This window comes from Danio rerio, chromosome 4 (assembly GCF_052040795.2).
Source record: "Danio rerio strain M-AB ecotype USA chromosome 4, GRCz13ab, whole genome shotgun sequence".
Taxonomy (NCBI): Eukaryota; Metazoa; Chordata; class Actinopteri; order Cypriniformes; family Danionidae; genus Danio; species Danio rerio.
Window position 1 is genome coordinate 58707029 of NC_141024.2, and position 13162 is coordinate 58720190.

A 13162-nucleotide genomic window follows, 5' to 3' on the forward strand; every position below is an offset into this window, starting at 1 on the left:
TACTGAAGACCGCTCGCAGATTCCTCCTGTAACACAGAGGAAAAGGAGACTGGAGACACAGCAGATACAAGACAATTTGTATGACAAGACAGACTCCATAAGACAATAGATCCCTTAATCCAGTCTATTTGAGGATTATGTTTAACTAGCCAAGAATGGCCCAAATCTATGGGTGTTGAGGGAGAACAAAAAACAAAAAAGGTTAAAGTCTCTTGATGGTTGCCAGAAACATGTAAACTCACCAAGGTGGTGGAATGAAGCACTTTAGATAAGACACTGCCATCAAGCGCATACACAGTGGGCGTGTCCCTAAGTGGCTGGAGTGGTACTTTATGTTTAGCAGCAAAAGACTCATCAATGAAACTCTCCTCAGCGCCGGAATCCAGCAGCGCAGAGCAGGAAACAGAGGACCCCTCTCGGCAAAGTGTGACAGGTAACAAAGTTGTAGTACAGGTGTTAGGGGACTGTGTAGAAGCGCTCGCCATGAGGTCCCAATTCACTGGTGAGTGTTGGCTTTTACTGGGCACACGGAGCAACAATGTCCAGAATCTTCGCAGTACAGACACAATCCCGAATGAATGCAACGTTGTCTCTCGGAGGGAGACAAGTGAACCCCTCCCTCCTCCATGGGAACGGGGGAGGATACGCGCCTCTCGAGGGTTTAGAGTCCTGCGCTGGAGAAATCCCTCTGACGTAAGTGTGTAGAGAGCGAGCGCGTCTACGCAGCGCCAAACGCTTGTCCATCCGGATAGAGAGTTCAATCAGGGAGTCCAAGTCGGCGGGAAGATCGTGAGCATAGAGTTCATCCTTTAACACAGCGCTAAGCCCATCCAGTCCAGGAAGCGGGCAGAAAGGTAGTGGAGTGGGTGCGAAACTCAATCGCATAATCGGTGACGGGGCGGTGGCCCTGGGGGAGAGTGGAGAGAAAGCGTGATGCTTCACGAACATTGACCAAACGATCAAAGACCTTTAGCATCTCTTCTTTAAAGGTGTCAAAGTGAGTACAAATCTCCGACTCTGCTTCCCACAAAGAGGTTCCCCAGTCCCTCACTCTGCCCGACAGGAGAGAGATAATGCATGCGACACGGGATCGATCCTCAGCATACGTATAGGGCTGCAGGGAAAACACAACCTCACATTGGGTGAGAAAAGCACGACACTGTGTTGGCTCACCCGCATAACTGGACAGATTATTGACCCTCGGCTCCGACAGAAAGCGGGCCGGCTGTGGGAAACCCGGATCGTGACGTAGTGTGTGAACTTGTTTGGAGAGGTCAGCTTTCTGAGCGGCCAGGCTTTCAACAGTGTGTCTCGCAGCGCTGAGTTCTTCGGCATGTCTGCCCAACATCGCTCCTTAATGTTCGACCGCAGAGAGGATTGGAGACTCCCTCGCTGGGTCCATGAACTGACTTGTTAATTCTGTCAGGATATAAAGGAGACCCAAGCGCAAGGGAGAAGTTCAAGGAGATTTATTTAACAGAAGTAAATCAAAAACTCTGCTCTCATTGGCAGTAGGAAAAAAGTCATTCAATAATTTCATAGAGAACACAGGCAGTCAGAAATCGACCCTCCTCTGGGCGATGAAGTACTGGTCAAACGAAAAGACCCTCTTGGTTAAACAGTTGTAATGTAGGAACAGACCTCAGGGAGCCGAGAAGATGATGAGACCTCACTCGAGCATGGACTGTGGGCAGAGCAGAAGTGAGCCAGAGCATAGATGATCGGATAACAAGTGGAAAGAGAGGCAATACAGGACTAGACGAGATGAAGAACAAAATGCATAGATTTCTTGAACAGAGAGAACCGGTAACACACGTTGCTCTTGGACACAGAAACAATTAACAAGCACAGAATGAGGGAGAAGGGGAGTCTAAATAGCCAAATAATCAGGGAGAACAGGTGAGAGCAATGGGGACGGGGAAACAAGAGAATTGATAACAGGTGAAACTGCATACAATTGACAATACACAAGAGGGAGACAGAGAAAACACAAAAAACCTGACAAGATTTTAATTAGTTTTACAACAAAACACAAGTAAATACCGCTACTCCACCTAGTCTCTCCCTAAATTGTTTACCATGCAACTCTAAATATTTGCTCTGAAATAGCATGTCAGTTTGGCTTAGTAATGTGCAATTCCTGCATGCCGCCGGACAAGTCAAGCACTAACGTTAGTCGCTTCTAACACATGAGAGAGGGTTTTTTTGCTGTCAACTGTTTCAGGAGGCGTGCCTCTGGACGGCAGGGGAGGGACTGTGATTCAGAAATTGATGCTAAGATGTTAGCATTGTGGAAGATTAGCTACTGCACCTTCAAGGATACGTGGCTTTGGACAGCAGCAGAGGGTTGTAACATTTCTAAGCTATTGTGCTAATGCTAGCATTCTGGCAGATCACCTACTGCGCCTTTAAGTTGTGAGAGAGCCATTCTCCACGTTGATTGGCTGAAAAGATGTTACATGAGATAGGAAATGTATCTAACTCCACGTTCTCCTCAGAGACAGTAGAGAAAAGATGCAGCTAGATCAATAAGTATTGAAGCCATAAGATTACAATGAAATTAATTTTAAATACCATAAAATTCTGAAATTATCGTACATTATAGGATTTTTCTCATTACTCATTATACACATTTGATAATAATTTAAAAGCCAGGATGATTAGACTACATTGTGAACTTCATATAAAGTAGTTGTGGTGAGGGGGGCAAGGTCCACTGACATCTGCAGCCAAGTAAGAAAGTAGATCAAGTTCAAATAACATTTACCTGTGTCTACCTGTTTTACAAGAAAAGTTTTCCATTTGTCTTAAATGCAGTGAGACACTGAGAAACCAAGATACAGATATTTGCTTTGAGTTTGAGACAGTAAAAAAAATCTAACGATAACCCTGACTCTTTCTTTACCTAAAAGAACCTCTTTATTGTGTCAGTGGTATTTATATTTGCACTACGCTTTAATTAAATACAGCGTGTATCAGTTTAATGAAATATACTGTAATTTAATTACACTACCTTAGTGTAGATACAGTACAGTGTAATAACAGTAATCTCTCAGCCATGACAAACAAGTTCAGACATCGGTGCCATTAAACCTCTGTGATTGTAAACAATATCAAAATTAAATTGTTTAAATTCAAAACAAAGCTGAAGCAGAGGTCTGACCCTACCAGGGAAATACCTCACTTTTGTGGGACTTTGGTCCAGAAGTCACTGTTTGTAATAAAGTCACTAAATCATTGACAGTCGGTATACTTGAAGGGTGATTTGCTCAGGCTGCAGCTGGAAGAGACTGTGTTGTGTGGACTGGGCCTGCTCCTGTGAGTGCTTTGACAAGGGGTGCTGTTGAAGCATCACCTGCTGCTCATTGAGAAAAGCAGTACGGTGCAGTTTTCAGTTACACATTGGAGTCTCCAGTAACATCAAAAAAGTAGCTAGATTTGGTGCTAGTCACTTTTTTGAAAATTGTCGCTAAAGCGGTCTGAAAAGTCACTAAATATAAGTCCTAAGTTTTCATTAATTCATGTGTATTTGATGACTACTCTAGATTTGGGGTAATCTTAGGTGCCTATTAGATTTTCACTGGACTCCCAAATTTATCTTTGTTTTTAGCCAAGCTGTCTTTGTTTTTATCAGGGGTGTCCTCTCTGTCCTATAGGGCCTGTATCCTGCAAAGTTTAGACCCAACTTCCTTTAACACACCTGCCTGGGAGTTTGGTCACCCCTGATTTAGATGTTTATTAGACTATGGTTTCCACAGTTAAAGCCACTGTTCAGATGTATTTCAGACATTTGTCAGGTTTTTGTCCTCAAACTAATTCTTAGTTTCTTAAACATCTTATCCAAAATCTTTTGTTTTGTTTTGATGTGATTTTTTAATTGTTGTAGCTGTGAAGAATCTGAATGAATCAGTGTAGTGATGCAGAAGTGTAATGTGCTTAAATCCTGCCTGGATCTACTTTAGCTGTGTATTTATCTAAAAAATAACCTTTGAATGTTTATCAGCTAATCAGAATCATGCATTTAACAGACTCATAGTATGATGTATTACAATGTATTTTGAATTATTGAGTAGTTTGTTTATGTACAACTGTGTGTGAATAAAAATTATTTTCTGCAACCATAGAATCTTGAGAGCAAAATTATCAGATATCTAAAGAATGAACTGGAAAAGTTTAAGAAAATCTTACAAGAAGAAAACAGACAAGACTTTGTAAAGCACTTTAATGAAAACAGAAGCATAATTACAGAAGCAGCTCTTGATCTCACACTCTTCTTCCTGAGAGAGATGAAGCAAGATGAAGCAGCTGATACTCTCGAGGGTAAGACTCATGGCCATCTGTCAGACTGTCACTTACAAATATAGCTGGAAAGTCTAGACTATAACTATCTGTTTCTTTTTTCCTGTGTTTAGGTGAGCTGTTCTTCATTAATCAGCTTAAATGTGGCCTGAAGAAGAAATATCAAAATGTGTTTGAAGGAATTGCACAGCAAGGAGACTCCACACTTCTGAATAACATCTACACAGATCTCTATATCACTCAGGGTGCGAGTGAACAGGTCAACACTGAACATGAGATCAGACAGATTGAAGCTGCTTCCAGACGTCATCAGTCACTAGAGATACAGGTTGAATGCAAACATTTGTTTGAAGCAGCTGAACAAGACGAGCAGATCAGAACTGTCCTGACAACAGGAGTTGCTGGCATCGGGAAATCAGTCTCTGTACAAAAGTTTGTTCTGGATTGGGCTGAAGGAAAAGAAAATCAAGACATCAGCTTCATATTTCCTCTTCCATTCAGAGAGATGAACTTAATGGAGAAAGAAAACCAAAGTTTAAAAGACCTCATAACTCAGTTTTTCCCACAGACTAAAGGACTGAACCTTACAAGAAGCACACGATTCAAAGTGCTGTTCATCCTTGATGGATTGGATGAATGTCGTCTTCCTCTGAACTTTGCTGGTAATGAGACGTGTCGTGATGTATCTTCAGCAGTCTCTCTTGATGTTCTCCTGACGAAACTCATCAAGGGAAATCTGCTTCCTTCTGCTCTCATATGGATCACCAGCAGACCAGCAGCTGCCAATAAGATTCCTGCTGACTGTATCGACCGGCTGACAGAGATACGAGGATTCAATGATGCCCAAAAGGAGGAGTACTTCAGAAAGAGACTCACAGATCAGAATCAGGCCAGAGAAATCATTGATCACATTAAACAGTCAAAGAGTCTCTTTATTATGTGCCACATCCCAGTCTTCTGCTGGATTTCAGCCAATGTTCTCCTGAACATTCTCAAGGAGAACAGAAATACTGAACTGAAACACAGGGATAATTCTGAAACACTGCATGAATCTCCCAAGACTTTGACACAGATGTACACACATTTTCTCCGCTTTCAGATCCAGCATAGCAGAAGAAAGTATGATGGAGAAAACACAGCAGATGTTTCCTGGGATCCAAACCTCATCCTTTCACTGGGAAAACTGGCCTTCCAGCAGCTGGAAAGAAACAATGTGATCTTCTATGACAGTGATCTGAAAGACTGTGGCATTGACGTCTATAAGGCATCGGTGTACTCAGGCATGTGTACCCAGATCTTTTGGGAGGAGACAGGAATCATTCTTGGTACCATGTACTGCTTTCTTCACTTGAGCATTCAGGAGTTCATTGCAGCCCTTTATCAACATCTGTTTCTAGACAGTGACAAGAAACATCTATCTATTTTTAGACAGAAAAGTAAAAATAAAGTCATGACAGATTTGCTGAAGACTGCAGTAGACAAGGCTCTGGAAAGTGAGAATGGACATCTGGACCTTTACCTTCGCTTCCTTCTCGGTCTGTCACTCCAGTCAAATCGACAACTCTTACGAGGCCTGTTGACACAGCAGAATGACAGAGACCAGAGCAAAGAGGAAATAATTGCGTACATCAAGCAGAAACTTGAAGGAAATCTGTCTCCAGAGAGATCCATCAATCTGTTCTACTGTCTGAATGAACTGAACGACCAAACTCTGCTGAAAGAGATTCAGTCTCACCTCAGTAGTGGAAGTCTGTCATCTGCTGACCTTTCACCTGCCCAGTGGTCTGCTGTGGCCTTTGTGTTGTTGACCTCAGAGGAGGAGCTGGAGGAGTTTGAGCTTCAGAAATTCCAGAGATCAGACGAGTGTCTCATCAGACTGTCAGCAGTCATCAAAACCTCCAAAAGAGCTCTGTAAGTCAAAGTCCTTCTTTCATCTAAATAGATGTTTGCTGATATTAAATAATACAATAATAATGATATTGAACATGCACAATATTGATATTGTCGGCACTTCAAAATACTGTGATTGATTGTTTATTATTTAATATTTTAGTGTTTTAATTACATTCAGATTAATGTATTGGCAGTGGTTGTTTAAGTGATAGTTTACCCAACAATGTAAATTGACTCATTTACTCACCCTCAAGCTGTTATAAACCTTTCTAAAAGTTTCTTTCTCCAGTTGAACATAAAAGAAGATGATTTGAAGAAAGCTGGAAACCTGTAACCTTTGACTAACATAACATTTGTTTTTCCAACTATGGAGGTCAATGGCTAATGGTTTTCATGTTTAAAAAATAGTTTGTGTTTATCAGAATAAAGAAAGTCATAAAGCTTTGGCACCACTTGAGGGAAAGTAAGTGTTTGCATTAACTATCTCTTTAAAAACAAATAAACCATTAAACTACATTATCTATTAGCAGTAGCTGATGTTATTGATAAAGCGAAAGCTTATTTGAAGAGTACAGTTTTCTTAACACTTCTATGAAATTTAGTAGATGAATGTAAGAAACTCAGGTCTGCTCAGCATCTGTTGTTATCCTCTGTCATGGAGGATCATTTTATAGCTGACTTGGGAATTTTTATGTGTTGTATTGTTTCTTTTGTGTGGAAATTGCATAAACGTTAGCTATAATACAGTAATACAGTTAGCTATAATACTATAATAATATGATACAGCACCTTTAAAGTCCTTTCTGGTAAGAGTAGAATGATCACACTGATGTTGTTTTCTCCATTTTGTCTATTTTGATCCATCTTTATGCTGATAATTATCAGGTAACAATGATCTATGTCCCTGTTAAGGGATAAAATTTGTTGTTGCCTTTTAGTTCACTCAGGCCCGGATTGGCTAATCGGGTGAACTGGGAGAATTCCCGGTGGGCCGGTCCGTTTTTTTGCCACGAGGGGCGGTGTCCCTAGCTGCTTGCATTCTCAGCAGTTGCACTTTTTTTCATTTATTTATTTATTTGACCATAGCCTCACTCTTTTTATTCATTATTTTGCCGCAGCTCCGCTCTTTTTTATATTTTTTCTCGCAGCCCCGTAAACAAAATGCAGCCTGCAAATTATTAATGATGTAACTATCATCATTCGACTCTAAACAGCGGCACCTTAGTGAATTCGAATAATTAATTTTGATTAATAATACACCTGCTCAATGAAAATCAGATGATTCATTACATTAATAAATCTGACATAACTTGATCAGAAATTTAAAAAGGAGAGAAAAAGATTAAGCCATCAGTAAAAGTCTTGCAGGTCATAGTGCCATATTTGTTCATTGTACAATTCATTCCAGCCACATATTATCAACAGCGCCACTGTGGTCCAGTGGTCAGCACGTTAAAATATGACACGGCCTACCCGTGTTCGAACCTCATCTGAAAAATTATTATTATTTTTTTTTTCTTTTTTTTTATTGTTAAGACATATAATACTGTTAGGGTTGTTGGAAATTTGAAGTTCTAAAGCAGCTGTTTTCTTGAAAAATGACGTGAAAGTGTCCTTAGAAACTGAATTGGAAATGACCTTATTTTAATAGTCAGTCGTGAACTGAGATGGGCCGGTCCAAGGCTTGAAACTCCAGGGCTGAAAAGGAGTCCCACTCCGGCCCTGCGTTCACTTATGTTGTAGTGTCTACTATAAAGGTCAATAACTTACTCACAACTATCCTTTAACTTAGTCCCTTCTTTACATTGTAATTTAACAAGGGGTGGAGAGTAACTGGGCCAACTAACAGGGGTAACATGAGGAAAAACTAGGGTGGCAAACAGAGCACACACACACACACACACACACAAACACACAACAGTACAAGGACAGGCCAACCAGGACCATGACATAGCTCACTTCTAGGAGCAGATTCCAGATGATCCTCAGAGGAAAACTCAAAACAAGAGTGAGTTCAGCAAGCTGGAGATACTACAGTGGACAAGAGTGATGGGTGAGAGATAGGGAGGAGGTCAAAGACAAGGTAGGGACTACTGGACAGTAAACCAGGGCAGATCCTGTGGATCAGGATAAACAGCTGGCGCACAGAGCTATAGTGAAGCTGGTAAAACTCTCCATGATGATGCAGGTGTAGCAGAAGCCCAACTTTGTGGAGGTTTCAAACACCCTTAGATTGCCTGGGTGTCCTTAAATGTTGCATTCACAATTGGCATCTGTAAAAGTATAGGAATGTGGCTCGTGGTCCTCAACAGCTGGATCACAGTACCCTAACAGCTGGGGTTATGGTAGCCATCTTTTTAAGTGGGGAGGCAGACATCTTGGAAAGGTACTTAGGGTTAGCAGCCATGGCAGGCGTTGAAGCTACATGATTTGAGAGTGTTGAAACTGCTGTACTAGAGAGCACTGAAACTGTAGACATGGTTGGATGAGGCTGAGAAGCTGCAGGCAAGATTACAGGGAAGCAGTCCTTATCACTGGCATGGAGGAATCTTTAGAAACAAGAACATACAAACAGCAAACAACAATAAATATGTTAATTTTTTTCCACATAAACATTTCCACAACTTTTAAGAATAATAACAATTCATTACATTTACATAGTGCTTTTCTAGGCACTCTAAGCACTTTACACATAGGGGGGATCTCATCCACCACCAGTGTGCAGCATCCATCTGGATGACGCGACAGCAGCCATTTTGCTCCAGCTGATAGGTGGAGAGGAGGTGATGAAGCCAATTATGACATGGGGAGGGTTTGGAGGCCATGATGGACAGAGGCCAGTGGGCAAATTTGGCCAGGATGCCAGGGTTAAACCTCTTTTTCAAATTGGGATTTTTAACCTCAGGACCTCAATTTAACGTCTCAACCGAAAGACGTTGCTCACTGAGCGCTCAATGGGGCATTAAGACCCACAAAAACTGCAGGTTGGGCACCCCCTGCTGGCCTCTCTAACACCACTTCCAGCAACAACCTAGCTTTCCCATGTGGTCTCCAGGTACGGACCGGGTGCAACCCTGCTTAGCTGCAGTGGGTGACCATGTGAGAGTTGCAGAGAGCTAGCTGCCGGCTACAAAAAGCTAGTTTTTAAAGATGCTACAGAAAATGACTGTTGTTTGTTTGTTAAAATAATAATAAATAAAACATCTTTTTAAAGTATATATTTTTAACAACTTACAGTCAGAGGTGGGTAGAGTATCCAAAGTTTTACTCAAGTAAAAGTAAAAGTACTTTCGGAAATTTTTACTCAAGTAAAAGTAACAATCCTAAAAGTTACTCGAGTAAACGTAAAAAAGTATCTGATGAAATAATTACTCAAGTAAATAGTAATAGGGCTCACCGGCGCTTGAGGACGAGGGCTCACCGGCGCTTGAGGACGAGGGCTCACCGGCGCTTGAGGACGAGGGCTCACCGGCGCTTGAGGACGAGGGCTCACCCGCGCTTGAGGACGAGGGCTCACCCGCGCTTGAGGACGAAGGCTCACCGGCACTTGAGGACGAAGGCTCAAAGAAACTTAAAAATGAAGCCTCAACAATCTTAGAAAAGTAAGGTTCAATGAGTCTTGAAAAAGAATCAGAAAAAATAGAAAACAGTTCAAAAGCAATGGAGGATGAGGACTCAAAGGTGATTTCTGGAGCAGATACTGAACTGACAGTCATGTCAGGCTGAATCTTTAAATGAGCAGGAATACTAAACAAAATCTCTGAACTGCTGATCACTTTGGGCAAAGGCTGTAAGGTTGTGACAATCCTGAGCAAAAAGTCTGGAGTAATGGCTATCTTACTGAATGATTCATGACTAGCAGGTCTCTTAAGGAGAGCCTCCATGTCATCAGCCATCATTGAAAGAGGTCCTGGAGAAACAGTGAACTCAATCAAATTCTCTGGACTAGTGATCACTGCAGGCTGAGATCCTAAAGGATCCATCGATTTAAGCAGAGACTTGACACTGGCCAGAATATTAGAGAGAGTGTCAAAACATTCTACAGCCTCAATAACACATTCAGGAATGATGGTTGTTTGAGGTGGAGATCCGGGGGTGATGCCAATTTTGGGAAATGAATCAAGCTCAAAACTATTACTTTTAAGGTGCATAACAAAATCCCAAAATTAAACAATCTTCAGATCCTCCATCTCCTTCGTAGATAAAGGATGATCCAGACATTGATTAAAGATGTTACTAAGTTCATAGTCAGACAGTCTCAGTCCCACTGACAAGGTCTAAAATGACTGTGCAAAGGCTCCTACCTCCAAACCCTGTTGGCGTTCAGCCACTAATGCCTGGAGACAAAACACTCGCTCCTTCTCAGTTGCAGGTGAAAGAACCTGAAAACTCATCCTCCCAAAAAACAGCAAAACCAAAAAAATTCTGCTGCTGGATTTGAATGGCCTTAGGATTATGTCACGAAATAGGGAATGATCACAAAATGCAAAAATCCAAGTGCAGCAGTTTATTATAACAAAGGATGCAAATTTAGTCCAAACAAGAGAACAGGCAAAAATCCAAAAACGAGTAAATGCAAAAACAGGGTAGGAGTGCTAAAGAGTACTAACGAAAACAAACACAAAAAAGAAATCAAGAATTATCAAAATAAAAAAACTAGATGACCAGACAAACATACCAAACGTGAGGAGCTAACAAAATCCTAAGGCAACTAAAACAGAGAACAAGAGGGTTTATAAAGACAGGACTAAATTAACAAACATGAAACAGCTGTAACATAACACAATCAGTGATACAAAGGATTATCGGAAATGAAGTGAAACTACAAAACAAACAAGTGCCCTCAAGTGTCCAAACTAGGGCACTGCAACAGGTGTGACATATATATGTCATCTAACAAGAAGGAACTTGTTTTCCTTTTCCATACACAACCAAGCAAAATGCTACACTTATCACCACGGTTTGACACACAGCTCAATTGTGAAAACACTAATTTCTACACTAATTACTAACCAACCACTGTACTATAGGCCTATAAATAGGTCAAAGGTTATGGGACACCAGGCTGTTTTGGTCAAAAAAAAAAAAAGAAAAACTTCTCAAATACTCTCATACTCACCTTATCTAAATCCTAAATTTCTCTAGAAAAGAAATTGTTCTCTGCCTGCCGCTGTAAAGTGTATGATGGCCAACCCTATAGCATGACACTTATTTAGGCAAAGGATGCTTTTCCTTCCAAGACCCCCCTCACACAATTGTGTTCTTTACTGTATTCTAAAGATCATACTTTAACTTTACGTGTTTTTTAAATCATTTTTACATACAGTAACGGTATGTTATTCATTCATTTTCTTGTTGGCTTAGTCCCTTTATTAGTCCCTTATCCAGCAAGTTTTTACGCAGCGGATGCCCTTCCGGCCACAATCCATCTCTGGGAAACATCCACACACACACACACTCATGCACTACAGACAATTCAGGCTACCCAATTCACCTGTACCACATGTGTTTGGACTGTGGCAGGGATAACATGCAAACTCCACACAGAAACGCCAACTGAGCCAAGGCTCAAACTAGAGACCTTCTTGCTGTGAGGCGACAGCACTACCCACTGCGCCACTGCTTTGCCCTTACACCAATAATGTTTGGCCTAATAAATATTTTATGTTTCTACATGTGATTGGTGTTTACAATTTACCTTTTCCCCCTCTCAGCAGATTATTTACACAGCAGAACTCTGTATTGAACTGTATAAGCCTATGAAAGAGCAAAGAGCTTTAGAACAACAGTGTTGACATGCTATATCCGAAAGTGTTATATTATAAAAGAAGTGTTCGCCGTTTGATGCAAATGCTTGTGTGTTTATGGCATTTTAAATGCAGTGTTACATTTTAAAGGAGATGTGATGCCTGCTGTATTTTTTGTGTGCAGTTTTGAGAATTGTGTGTTTTGAAAAGGAGATGCTGTTTTGAAAATGTGTGTAAGCAGTTGGAAAGAAATTGAAATAAAGAGTTTGGCTATTGAAACATCTAAAGGAAGCTATTTAATTGTGTTTTATGGACATAAATTATATTTAAAGCTAAAATCGCTAGATGTGCTCACTTATTAGTGAAGTTATATCAGTCACTACAGTCATATGTGCTTCAAACTATTAAACACACCAGATGAACACATCAATATTGTTTTTGTCCTCTACACAGGCTACAGGGCTGTAATCTCAATGTTCGGTGTTGTGAGAGTTTGTCTTCAGCTCTACAATCCTCAAACTGTTTGCTGAGAGAGCTGGACCTGAGTAACAATGACCTGCAGGATTCAGGAGTGAAGCTTCTCTCTGATGGACTGAAGAGTCAACACTGTAAACTGGAGACACTGAGGTAAATGATTCTTCACTCAACAGTAACTGCAAAAAGCTACATATTAGGGCTTTTCATACATACAAATGTTAACCCTGGGCAGGGCCACTGCTGGCCAAAAGGGTGCTGTATGCGAAAACTTACTGTGATGCCGTCACAGAGGAACAAAAACATACAAACATATTTATTTAAACATGTATTTATTTAATTATATATATAAATATGCATACAAACACTCAAAATTATACTTAAATGTTAAAATATTTACATTATAAAATAATAGTTTACATCGAAATAAACACTGACAAGTGTTCTTCTGAAACACTCCCACTTTCAAACATTTACAAAAGAAATAAAAAAGAAAAAAAACAATCTCTGTACCTGTAGAGATGGGTTGTCCTCAGTGCTGCATACTGTATCTGTACCTGTGCAGCTGCTGTTGCCTTTAGAGCAGTGCTGTTCATACTACCTCATCTTCAATTGTAAAAAATTTCAGCATTGACTGCCATGTACAATACAGAAGAAATTGGTCATTTAAAGGAAAAAACTCTTGAAATATCATTATGATAATGGGTTAGTCAACCACTTTTCATAATGAGTAACTACAATTAAAATGC

General features: G+C 40.6%; 1 protein-coding gene across 4 annotated transcripts in view; it reads left to right on the forward strand.

Annotated features, from left to right (window-relative positions):
* Positions 1-13162, forward strand: part of si:dkey-11n14.1 — a 42796-nt gene that overhangs the window by 10164 nt on the left and 19470 nt on the right. For all 4 annotated transcript variants that reach the window (XM_087245668.2, XM_088649626.1, NM_001445050.1 and 1 more), the window contains 3 exons: positions 4125-4320; positions 4413-6210; positions 12393-12566. In XM_087245668.2, the coding sequence (XP_087101794.1) occupies positions 4125-4320; positions 4413-6210; positions 12393-12566 (2168 nt within the window). The remainder of the gene's footprint in view (positions 1-4124; positions 4321-4412; positions 6211-12392; positions 12567-13162) is intronic.